This window comes from Pholcus phalangioides, unplaced genomic scaffold (genome assembly GCF_987345545.1).
Source record: "Pholcus phalangioides strain wild (caught in Gottingen) unplaced genomic scaffold, Ppha-v1.0 ptg000007l_1, whole genome shotgun sequence".
In the NCBI taxonomy this organism is placed as follows: Eukaryota; Metazoa; Arthropoda; class Arachnida; order Araneae; family Pholcidae; genus Pholcus; species Pholcus phalangioides.
In genome coordinates, this window is record NW_028301600.1 from 27,773,666 (window position 1) to 27,786,924 (window position 13,259).

The 13,259-nt window shown below is 34.7% G+C and overlaps 1 protein-coding gene across 4 annotated transcripts in view; it reads left to right on the forward strand.

Moving 5' to 3' along the window:
• C3G (C3G guanyl-nucleotide exchange factor) overlaps window positions 1-13,259 on the forward strand; it is a 105,342-nt gene that overhangs the window by 63,080 nt on the left and 29,003 nt on the right. For all 4 annotated transcript variants that reach the window (XM_089232958.1, XM_089232959.1, XM_089232961.1 and 1 more), the window contains exon 15: window positions 7,397-7,664. In XM_089232958.1, coding sequence (XP_089089084.1) covers window positions 7,397-7,664 — 268 coding nt within the window. The remainder of the gene's footprint in view (window positions 1-7,396; window positions 7,665-13,259) is intronic.

Below are 13,259 nucleotides of genomic sequence, written 5' to 3' on the forward strand. Positions count from 1 at the left end.
GTAAGTCTATTTCGAAAATGCCCCTTCTGCGCCAATCACTGACAAATGTAGATTAATTTTAAGAATCACATTATGAAGCAACATGTGATCTATGTTCAAGAAGGCCAAAACATGGACCTCACGCAATTCATAGGCGGGACGAAATTCTATTTGAAAAAAAACCTCAATTGTTTAATACAGCCAGCTTTTCTGATAATTTTAATCAGATACACTATCAGGGAAAAAATGGTCTGGCCCTGTATGTTGAAGGGCAAGGATGAACATGGAAATTTATATGGGGACTAATAGACAAACCCACTATTTTGTTATTAATGCAATTAATTATCAGTTGCGATGGCTACAACAATAAAGCCAATAACATCCAAAGTGGATCACACAATTTTGAGAATTACATTATGAAGCAACGAGCCATATATGTTCAAGACAGGTAAACTATGTATCTGACCAAATTTATATAGACATGGGGAAAATTCTAGTTAATATTCTATGATTACACACTACTCCCACGTTGGTATCAATATAATCATCACTCAAATATTTTAAGTTGTTTTGTGTGGTGAGAAATTTGTTAATTTATATGGAAAAATAAATTGACATTTTTTTAACCTAATAGCCTAGCCCAGATAGAATGCCACCACCCGTCCCAAAGAATTTTGGCATTATAACAGGTAATATGGTTGGAATAGTGTTTCAGAGGGGCTTCATTACATAAATTCACACATTTATAATGAAACACTTTGTCTTCTTAGTTATTCTATAAATATTTCAACTCTCATTTAATTTTAAGAGAAAATTCACGAAATTTTAAAAACTGTACATCATTACTTGAATATTTCTTTATATAAAACTTGAGACACATATTTTACTTACCTTTGAAATTATTTTAGTTCTACATTACATTGTAATCCCAATATAGATATCATAATAATCATATTTATATCAAAAATTTAAAAAAAAAATCACCCTGGCGAATAGGGTTGGTTTGATATTTGAGTGACTATTGTATAACATCTTTACAAACTTTGTGATTTGACTGGTGATGGTGGTGCTGCTTGGTTTTACTGCAAACTAAGGTTTTTGCAAAAAACGATATCTTTACCTAGAAAATGAGTTATACAGAGCTTGCTTTGAACTCGCATGTAAATGACCACTGTACCATCATTTTTCTTGAACTGTTTCTCTCCTTAGGAAAAGGCTCAAGTGTTGTGGTGGCATGTTTTTTTTCCAAGGCTAAAATTTTCATTAGCAATGACCGAACAGGACCATTTATGCCGAAATTATCAACTTTTCTCTTTCATACACATCCATACACTTGCACAAAACACAAACACATATCTTCCCTTCTTCATAGGCCTATCTGGGCTGTCTGTAGTCCCACAGTCAGCCCTTATGGAGCTGGGCAGGGGGGAAACTTTGATTCTGGTCTGGTGGTTCTATAAAGTCCTCACTCTTCTTGGGCGCTCAACGAATTCACATGATTCTGGTCTCATCCCATGATACTGTCCAAGTCATACACACCTATTGACATGAAATAAAAGCATCATTAGAGGTTTGAATTTTTTCAAAATTTGTGAATGTATTTAGCTGAAATTATAACATTAAAAAAAATTTAGAATTTTCATTGCTTTGACCCTAGCAGGTCATACCAAGGGACCCAGTTTCAGGAGGGGGCATGAAATAAAATATTTCCTATCACGTAATTATTTGAAGTTCCATCACAAAGGCTCCAATGAGAGATATTAGAGTGGGATCCACTAAAAATTTTATAGGAGCCCGGCTCCTGGATGTGAGGTGGCGGCAAATGAAATATATTTTCTGTAATTATTCTAAATTCCCTCCAACTGTTTATTCTTTAAAAACTTCTTACGTTGAAGGATAACAAAAAAAAAAAAAAAAAGATTCAAATAGCACAGTGCCAATTATCAATTAACTTAATAAAGCCCTATCCTTATGTATAGCACTGAGTTTATGAAAATTGCGATTATGAAATTAACTATGTTTGCAATAATATTACAGAATATTCATCAATGCATTTCATGTAATAGTAAAAAATGAACTAACCCGTGTGATTTTATATGCAGCTGTACAGATAGGCCTATACTTCCTTCCACGAAGCTCGCTGGTGGCCAGATTAGCTGTTGTTTTCTCCAACTTATTCTTTTTAAGGGACTTGTGCAACAGTATTGTTTATTACCTTGCCCATAAATTAATAAAATAAATGTTTAAAATAGAAATTTATCACTAAAAAACTGCGTGCACGTGAGTGCTTACTGTTGTCGCTTGTCAATATGGCGATCAGGGAAGAAAAGCTATCGACGGGGAAAAAACAGGCCGGAGTTTTGTGACGGAGTGTGATGACATCACAGCATCGAAAAATCGTGGACGAAGGCTTCTTGCTCTAGAAGGTGTTGGTTGAACCCCTTCTTTAGAAGTAATTAGAAGATGAAATTATTTTTTCCCTAATGAGGAACAGGTAATTTGTGAAATATAGAGTAATGTTAAATGCATGCTAAAAGCTTATAAGAAACTACTACTACAAAAAGCTTATAAGATGCCTATGGATCTGAAAGCGATGAAGTCTTCAGGACTACGCAGACAACAAAATTTATTCTAGAACTTTTCCAAGAGCCTTTTGGTAAATGTACCCCCAAATGCTGAAGAAAGAGAATTTTAAAGTCTTCCTAGCCAATCAAAGGGGGAAGAAAAGCTAAAATTATGGCAAAGAAAAAGTTAGCAAAAGCTTTCAGCAAGGAAAATCCCATGGAGCAAATAGACGAGCCCCTAGAGAAAGCTCTGACACTTGAGGTTGTCCCACCTGAAAATACAGCAGTAATGAAATCAGCTGTAGAAAGTGGCTCATCTCAGAGCCCACATGAAAATTCCGTAGTAAATAATGAAGACCCACACCCTGAGAATTCTAATTCTTGGATCCTAGTGGTCAAGAGAAGCTAGAAAAAAGTACCACCTATTTTCTTTTTGAATTTCAGCCAATGGAATAACAGCCTTAAGGAACTCTGTAGAATTTGTAATGAACCCTTTTCGGCGAAAGCCTCTAAGAACAGTATTATGTTGAAACTTAATTTGGAGGAAGATCACCAAAAAGTTAAGGAATTTTTGATACCTTCAGATGTAAACTTCAATACTTTTACTCTGAAGAGTGAGAAACTGATTAAAGTAGTTATTAAAGAACTACATGTGGAGTCAAAGGAAGAAGATATCTGCAAAGCACTCATAGATAATAACTTCTCGGTCTTGCACGTAGTACAGCTAAAAAGCTTTAGGGAAAGAAGTAGTAACAATGAATGAATGTCCATTCCCGTATGGCTAATGGAGCTGTGAAACATTCCAACCAATTAAAAAATATATGCCCTTAGATCTCTTAATTACCTTGCTATCAAGATTGAGAAATTTGAGAAAAAAAAGTGGTATAATTCAATGCTACTCGTGCCAAAAATGGAATCATTCATCAGCATCCTGCTCTCAACTTGCCATTTGTCCAAAATGCTTGCTGAATCATAAAACATCAAAGTGTAAAATCTAGAATGGAATAGATGATTCATGCTGTAGTAATTGTGGGGAAAAACATGTTGCTTCATTTAAACTTCAAATGGAATAAATTCTCTGATTTCAGATAATCAAAATCAGCAAAGAATGGCTGGAAAAAGTAAAAAATCAAACAAAAAAAAATGTACCACAGAAACCGTACAGGAATGAAGGGAAGAATTTTCATTGGCTGGTGACAAAACTACTCAGATCAGCACTTCTAATGATAACAATACAATTGTTGATTCAACCATATCAATCCCAATGATGGTATAATCAAACAGTGAGAGAGAAAAGAGGAATCAATCATGCCCAGAGCTTGCTAGCATTACAAAAAATCTTTTCTCAAAAATAATGATGGCTAAAACCAGGAAATATCAGTCTTCTTTGACAAGTTCATCACACTGAAAAAGAGTTTCTCAGTGTGTTAGATAAATAAAATCTGTGACTAGAATGTCATTATGACACTGTAAAGATGTAAATACGAACTTGGTAATGCAGACGAATCCCAAATAAGGATAATTTTTTTAAATAACTGTATATAATATTTTCTTCTTTAATTTTTGCTTTTTTTAATAACCTTTTTGGTGTTGGTAGTCTTTACTTTTCAATTAAAATTTTCTCTTCATTTTATCTTGTAAGCAAATGTATTTCTCTCATAAAAGCTCTCAAAAAGAAGCAATCCAATTATTGATATTAATTTTAATTAATATTAATAAACTATTTTTACTAGAAGTAGGCATTTTCTAACACCACCACCAGGTAGGATAGTATAAATGACTTCCTCCGGTGAAAACCAATTAAATTGCAATGCCAGTGCGTATGAACTGTTTCCATGCTGTTACCATGATATGAACTGTTTCCATGCTGTTACCATGATATGAACTGTTTCCATGCTGTTACCATGATATGAACTGTTTCCATGCTGTTACCATGATATGAACTGTTACCATGCTGTTTCAGGACAGCCTTTTCCGATGAGACGGTGGTGACGGCATCTAGCAGGAAAAAATTGAAGTTGAGATCTTGCTCTTCCTCGTAGATTTCACATCCTTCCCTTGAAAAATTACTCGTAAAATTCCCCGAATTCCACCTAAATTTTTTGCAATAGTTTTTCCCACCGGACTTGACTTTTTCCCTACACACACATTTTCACCACATGCACACACATAAGGTCACCTCTTGATCTATTTGTAAGATTGGTAGAATGGATTAATCCACTGACATGTAACATTCTATTCAGCTCGTAGCTCAGCTTATGCAGTCCCCCAAACCAGAAGAAGTAAAAATGCTGCTCCTTTTCCTCCAGAGAACATCCTGAATAACACTACCGGGCTCCAGACTCTATTCCGTATTACATCTGAAGAGTCTTGGTACTAGAGCAAAGAGAAGTAAAAAATTGTACGAAATTCCCAATTTATATATCTGCCTTACCACCCGAATAACTATTGCCTTGGGAATGAAGAAAGTTGAGAGGGAACTACTTCTTGAAGAAGATTGAAGATTGTTGCTGTTGATATACAGGGTGTTCCGTTAATGGACCGACAAACTCAGAGGGTTGTTAGTAGGTATCAAGAGGAACAAAAATTGTAATGGAACATGGTGTCGCAAACCACGTTGAGAGGGTGAAAATCGTGAAAAACGCATGCAGGCTCTGAGTCCAGAGGAAACGAAAGGTGGATGCCAGTTGATTAATGCATTTGTGGGTTTGTTCAACATATCTGATGTAAGCAGCATCTCAAAGCGCATACGCTGGGGTAGGATCATGTGCTGCAGATGACGTAAATTAGCACTATTGCAATAGTAAGCATGTCTAGCAGTTAGTTGTCTGTTTCAATGAGTATCGTGATGGCTGACTACATGAACGAGGAATATGCTAATATGCATCTGATTTACAGTTGAGCAGATAGAAATGGCCGCTTAGCACAGCGGATGTACCCCAACAGCAATATCCAATGAGGCGTTGCCCACACCATACTACTTTCGCCATGTTTGATCGACTACTACGGGAGACGGGGACCTTTCACCAAGCATGCCATGATGCAAGGAGGCCGAGCAATGTAATAGTTAATCAAATAAATCTTTTTGTAGTTATTATTGCACTTTTTGTCGTTCCAGTGTGAGTCGAAATCTGCATGCATTTTTGTCATTTTCACCCTCTCAATGTAGTTTGCAACACTATGTTCCATTGCAATTATTTTGTTCCTCTTGATGTCTACTAAAAACCCTCTGAATTTGTTGGTCCATTAACAGAACACGCTGTATATGTACTCCACATTTACTTGATAGAAAGACAGCATCTGTCACCATCATCAATCATTTTCAGTAGTTGTGTTTGTGAGTACAAAATTTACAAGTAAAATGAAGTTTAATGAAGTTCGTGGATTTTTTAAGGTTGATTTATATGTTAAAAACTGCTTTTGAAACTATGAAAAAAAACTGCACAACTGTGTATTTCAGAAATGGAGATTGCTAAAATACTGCCACGTAGCAATATACATTAGAGGTTTTGGTTTACATTAGGCTTGGGTTCTCTTTCTGTTAACCCTTAAATGGCTTGGTGGGGGGGGGGGTCATCTTGACCCATGCATTGTTCATCTTGCCACCCCTTGATAAATAAATGCATCTGGACCATATTATTTTCAGTACCTTTCAAGCTAGTTGTTTACACATGTTTGACAAATTTATGATGTTTTTACTTTTTCCTCCCTCTACATCATTGATCAAAGTTTCCATGAGGTCAAAATGGCTCCACCACAACACTTGAATAAGGCTTTTATGTCTGATGGCTGCAGTGTTCAGATCGAGATAGCATCTCGGAAGAGTGGCAGTTTTCTCAATAATGGTTTCAAATTAATCATTAAACATTGGCTGTCCGAGGTTTAGCATTAGGATAGTGCTGATAGTGAATTGTATGCAAGATCTGTGTGATCAACATGTTGTGTTGTTGTTTGCAAGGACTGTGTTTTTGACTTTGAATAAGACTAATTTTGGTGCTTGTGAAAATATAGTAAATATTATTTTAATTTGTAAATTTTATTTTCTGGGTATATTTTAATCATATCTGTTCATTTTTCAATCATGGAAATTGAATTTAAAAAGTTTAATATATTTTAAAAAATTTCAAAAGTCATGTATTCCTCCATTTTTTTTCAAATGTGTCTTAATAAAAGATCATTTTGAGAAAATAATTTAAAAACTTAAAAAAAAATTTTTAGTGACATTATTGATAGATGGAAGTCCACATGTGAAAAACCCATTGCTTTTATGAAAACTTTTTTGTTGATTTTTAAATGCATTAATACTTGCTGGCAGGGGCGTCGGAAGGTTTTTCTAAACTGTGGGTGCTTGTCTTTAGCTTTATATTGGAAATTTTAATTTCTGAATCAATTCTGGGGGTGCTCGGATCCATGCCAAAAATTACTGGGTGCTTAAGCACCCACAGCACCCTCGGCTCCGACGCTACTGCTTGCTGGGGTCAAAATTTCACCACGATGCCAGTTACACACAGAATTTTCATAACGTCAGTTAAGGGTTAAGTGACATGAAAAAAAAAAAGGCATTCAGAATCATATTTAACCAGCTAAACTTGGTTTAATTTATCCTCATGTATAAAATGAGGATGGTGCAAAAAAAAAAAATAATCAAGTGCTAGAAGTCTACTTGTAGGTTTTTCAAATTCCTATAAGAAATTTTATTTTGAATGTTTGGGCATATTATTTCAGTATGTTCTTCATTTTGCTAGTTTAATCTTTATTTTTATTTCAATATTCAATACTGTTTACTATTTACTTGGCATCAAAATTTTACCACATTGAAATATTCTCTTTTAATGAGTGCTTACTTTAACTAGCATAGCTGATATTCAGATAGATGTCCTTTCTCTGTTGATGGACTTTGTCTTTCAACTGGTGAGCAGAGGAGAGTTGATTCTTGCTCGAGCATTGCGTAAAAAAGTTGTAGAAAAATGTGAAGCTCGTCAAAGATGTCTTTTAAATACTCCAGTGCTTCTACCATCAATGGCAATATCTACCCGTCAAGCTTCACTGGTTGACTTCAAATCTGAATATTTGGCTGAACAAATGACAGTTTTAGATGCTGATTTATTCCAAAAAATTGAAGTATGTTTTTAAGTTTTTAGACAACAATTTTTCTGATTAAAAAAAAATATTATAATGCAGTGAAACCTAAATAAGGAGATACTTATATTTGTGGCATCCTTTTTTTTTTGCAGCAGAGTAAGGTTGGGGTCTAACTAACTATAGACTTTATGGACTTAGTAGAAATCACATCCGTATTGCAGTTTGTTCTCAGTAAATTGAAGGCCAGTCTGTCCATGGTTGTTTTAACACAAATAAGAGGTTAAAAAGCTTGTGTTGGCATCATGTGCTGAAAGCTGAGAATGAAGGGTCTGGCTCAGGACGGGCATTTCAACTTTTTCCAGTGGGGGGGGGGCAAAGCACATGTACTCAATGTATGTATATATATATACCATTTTTAGTGTATTTTCAAAAGCCCCCCCCCCCTAAATGACGGGCTTGGTCTGGCTCTTCCTCAAAACAGTATACATGTCTCTCATAAATGCTTGACTCAAATTCAGTAAATGAAATTGTAAAAAAAAATTCAATGGGATTGAGACTACTAGAAATCTTTAATTTCATGGGAGAAGATAATTTTTTTCCTCTCTTCAAGATAAGACATGTATTTTGGGCAATTTGCCTGTGGGGTCTTTAGAGTATATATTATGCATTTTTACGTGGTGCTTCTGAAGCTGAAATTTGTTAACATACTACACACATGCATATACAATACATAAAAAAAACAAAATAAAGATAAAACACATATACAAACAACATGCATGGTCCACTATTGTTGTGCCTAAGAGATCAGTACGATCCGTCCAAGGCAGACTATATTGAATATTTATGTTGGTGGCAAACACACACACACAAAGCGAAGTGAATAATGTGGCCTTAAATATCGTTTTCTCAATCAATCTAATAATGTGTCAATTTCAGTTTTATTATAATTTTAAATAGTTTCTGAAGCAAATTATTTTCCATTTAAAGTATAGCAGTTGTATGTTATTGGTTATTTATATAGTGGATAATGGATTTACAGAAGGAGTTTAAATTTTTATCATTTTTTAAATCACGGTTTAAGTTGTAGTTTCTGGGAGCGAGGTAATAAAACTGCTTTTGGAAAATAGTTTTCTTTGGTTTTTTTGTGAATGTGATAGGAAATTCCCTGTCTGCTTTCTGGGTTTGATCCAGTTTTGATTTCAAACCATGAAGAATTTATCTGTATAAACATTAATATATTTTAACCATATGTAATTTGCTGAGATTAAAATGGAAATCATTTTGATAACAAGCTCTGTTTGAATGAAATATTGTACATAATATTTTATTTATATACACTGCTCAAAACAATTAGGGGAGCAAGCAAAAAAGTGAAGAAAACCGTGCGAGACAGCCACGTATTGGCTTACAATGGATAGTACACGCGTATCAATGCGCAATACAGAAAAAAGACGTAAAAAAATTTGGAATTAAGCTTTAATTCTTTGAAAATATGGAAAAAACATGAAAAGATGATTTAGGGCAAGAATTTGGTTACATGTAAACGATAAAAAAAGTACTGTTTAGACATGATGCATGAGTTTTAATAGGGCGTGTGGTCTCCTCGAACAGCTAAGACTGCTGCACACCTGTTTGCCATGGATGCGATGAGGTTATCGATCAGACTTTGGAGGATACTGTTCCACTCCTCAAGAAGTGCAATCTGCAAGTCTCGGACAGTAACAGGCGGCCTGTTTCTTGGAATCGATTCCACAGCCTTGCAACAACACTTCTTGCGACTCCAACAGCGTCCGCGACACTACGTTGTGTTTGCCCGGATTCCAGTCTGCCTATAACACGCCATGCCATGGATTCTGGTAAATCACGTTGTTGAGACATCCTCAAGTCACCTTGTCTCAAAAAAAAATACTGCACAATCGAATTTCACAGTTACGGCAGTAAAACAGACGTTTCTGCAACATCCCGATTTCTGCCCTTATCTCCTTTTTCTGGTTTTTGACGTCATGAACTTTGATTTGCATATGAAGTTTTCTTCTTCCGTTTCCTGCTAGGCTTTAAATTATGGATGATTCATTTTATGTTACTTATCGGTATACATCTTTGCGTAATTTTGTTAAAACCATGTGCTCCCCTAATTGTTTTGAGCAGTGGTATATATAGAGAAATATTAATCGGATTTCAATTTGATTCATAGTCCCCTCCCCATACACAGATGGTATACTGAATCAGGGAAAGTACCCAGGCATAATAAATTGTTAGAATGAAATCCATAGAAACTATATTTTTTTAAATCAAAAATTTGAATATTTATGCAATTTAGTCTATTGCTGATCGTCAGGGCATGGGCCTTCCATTTTAAATTTTTATTCATAGTTTTACACCAAGATATTTTATTTCTTCAGTTTCATTAATTATGGGACAGGAACAGTTCACATGTAAACATTTCTTGTTATGACACTGAATTATGATATTATCAGTATTGTTTTTATTGGTATAGAGTTGAAATTTTATATATTTAGTTTTATTCAAATTCAATGATAATTTATTATTTCTTATCCAACTATTTAATATGGCTAGATCATGTTCTGCGTGATTTTTTAATGTCAAAAGATTATTTTCAGTAATTATGAGGGCTGTGTCATCAGCATGGAATCACCATGTAATTCAAGATATTTTATATTATTTACATAAATTAAAAATAATATGATCCCAACACAGATCCTTGAGGGACGCCATTCTTTATAAATAGAAAATGACTTAGCTCAGTATCAATTTTTACGACCTGCATCTGATTTGACAAATTACTTTTAAACTAGTTGTAAAAAATCCTCAAATTCCTACACAAAACAATTTCTTAAGGAGAATTTGATGATTAACTGTATCAAATGCTTTTCTTAGGTCTAAGAGGACAGCTAGCGCTTGTTTGTTATCATTGATTGCTTTATAAATATATTCTATAAGTTTTAAGATAGCCATCTCAGTATTTTTGTTCTTCAGAAAACCAAATTGTGTGTCTTTAAAGTAAGAATTTGACTAAAAAATGCATAAGCTTTATTTTAACTAAACGTTCAGTTACCTGGAAAAATATAGGAGGAACAGAAATTGAATGATAATTATTGAATTCTTGTACACAGCCAAATTTGTAGATGGGAGTTACTATAGAATATTTCAATTTTTCAATGAATTCTCCCTCAAAAATTGATGCATTTATCAAATTTGTTAGAAAGCGTATGTGATATTTACTAGCAATTTTCAACATTTTAGCCGAAATACCATCATAACCTACAGCTTTATTATTGTCCAATTTTAAAATCGTTTTTCTTACTTCAGTTATATTAAATAGAATTAAGGCCATAGAATTTTGTTGGTTTGGTATACACTATCTACCAATAAGTATTTGGACACCTATGCAAATGACGATATCTGTGGTCCTGAGATACGTCACTTACTCCGCCGGTATATATCGTGTAGGAAACAGCATCGGCATTAGTCGCATGCAAGATGCCGCGCAGTTCGGAGCTCTCTGATTTCGAGAAGGGTATAATTATCGGGTATCACAAAAATGACCGATCCTTAAGGGACATATCTAGCAAGCTGAAGTACCCAAAATCGACAGTGGCCTATGTGATTAAGAAGTGGAAGGTGAGCTGTGATTGTCTGAATTTGCCCAGAGTCGGCAGACCAACGAAACTGGGAGATAGAGACCGACAGGTGCTGTCCAGAGAAATTCGGAAGAACCGCACCCAAGCGATGGCCCTCATCCGCGAGGAGTTTCAACAGGCATCCGGGAGTATTGTTTCAATGAATACCATCCGTGAGGAAGCACATCTGATTGGTTTTCATGGTCATGCTGCTGCCCATAAGCCTTTGGTCACAAAGTCTAACCGCGTTGCTCGGTTAAGGTGGTGCAAAGCACATCGAAATTGGACCGTTGATCAGTGGAAACGGGTTCTTTGGAGCGACGAATTGCGACAACCCAGCATAATGTGGTAGATTCATGTGGGTAGATTTACGTAGGACTCAAAACCCACAATTCATACAACATTGCATTATATTCAAAAATATCATTGGTAGTTTGCATTAAATCAATATTAAAATCTCCAAGACAAACAATATTTTTGAATTTCAATGAAATAAAAATGAATGATATTCTGTGATAAATTCTGTCGTGGTAAAATCAAGAGAATGGTATACTAAAATTATGCTGAGGCTTAATTCATCACAGTAAATACAAACTATCTCGGCTGTAATCATGTCAATGGTGATTCTGTCAGTTAGATAACCATCTTTGATATATGCAATTACACCAGACCTATTTCATTCAGGGAAATCACTAACTGAATTGTATCCAGGATATTATAATACCAAAATTATTGATATATGTATGGCCAGGGTTGTAACTAGGATTTTTGCTGCCTGGGACAAACATTATTTTTTCACCCCACAGCTTTAAAATTTGATAATTTTGTAACGGTATTCTTTGTTTCCACCTGAAATTGCCGCCCCTGAAATTTTGCCACCCAGGGCAGTTGCCTCCCTCTAGTTACAGTCCTGTGTATGGCCAACTCAGGTAACAAAAATACAGCAGAAGATGCTCCAGAAGAATTAGAAAAAAGTAACAGCGAAAAATGCTTAAACACATGCTGTAAAAATGCTGCACCATTTTCTGGAGCAAACTGAGAAGATAGGACCCTTTTGCTAGTATAGATGGAATTGTAAAGGCTCAAAGAGTAAAAAATATGCATCAGTCTAAGCTTAGGGATTATTTTAAATAAGGTATGTGAATAGAATTGAATTGAACACGAAAAATTTGAACATATTTTAATATATATGTATACAGTATGATTCAACATTGTGTAACTTAACCAATAATTTCATTAGTATGTAGTAAAATATAGTTCTAAAAAAAAATATCTCGAAATTTTTTTCATTCCCGTCAGTTTTGAGATATAGAGGTTTGACTGTATATCTTATCAAAAGCCTATCAAACTTGTTAGAGACGAATTTGAGTAGTCATCGAACTCTTCCCTGAACTACAAGATAATTTGTGAAACAAATCTGGCCAAAAATAAGTTTTTGAGATATTGCATGATCTGTGAACTTATTTTCATGACAAATTCATGCTGAAAGCACTCAAACAAAACGTCAAAATATGCAACTTTTTTTTTAGCCTAGCAGCATTGAATACTTTGTACACCCACCCAGCTATTTTGATTAAATTTCATGAAGACAAAAAGTATTTTGATATGTTTTCTACTCTTATAATGTTAATGAATCAAACTTTATATAAAATATGTGCAGTAAATCCTCGAAAAATTAATGGCACCAACAAGACTGCCAACTCGTGAGTAATGTGATTGACTTCATATAAGGAATTTTCAGGGGAAGTAAAAAGTCATGACAGAGGCGGACATAGGAGCGGAAGGATTTGAAATAAAATACTTTTATATGCTATCCTAATCAATATCTCTTAATTTAAAATGCTTTTTGAAAGTTAATTTTTCTGGAAGAAATTTTTTGTACTGCAAACCTGTTATGCTTCCTGTTAAGGTCAATTCTGCATATGCTCCTGAGTCACGATTCTGTAGATTGATACAATATCAAGTCTACCATCTTTAATTTTCCTGCTGCATG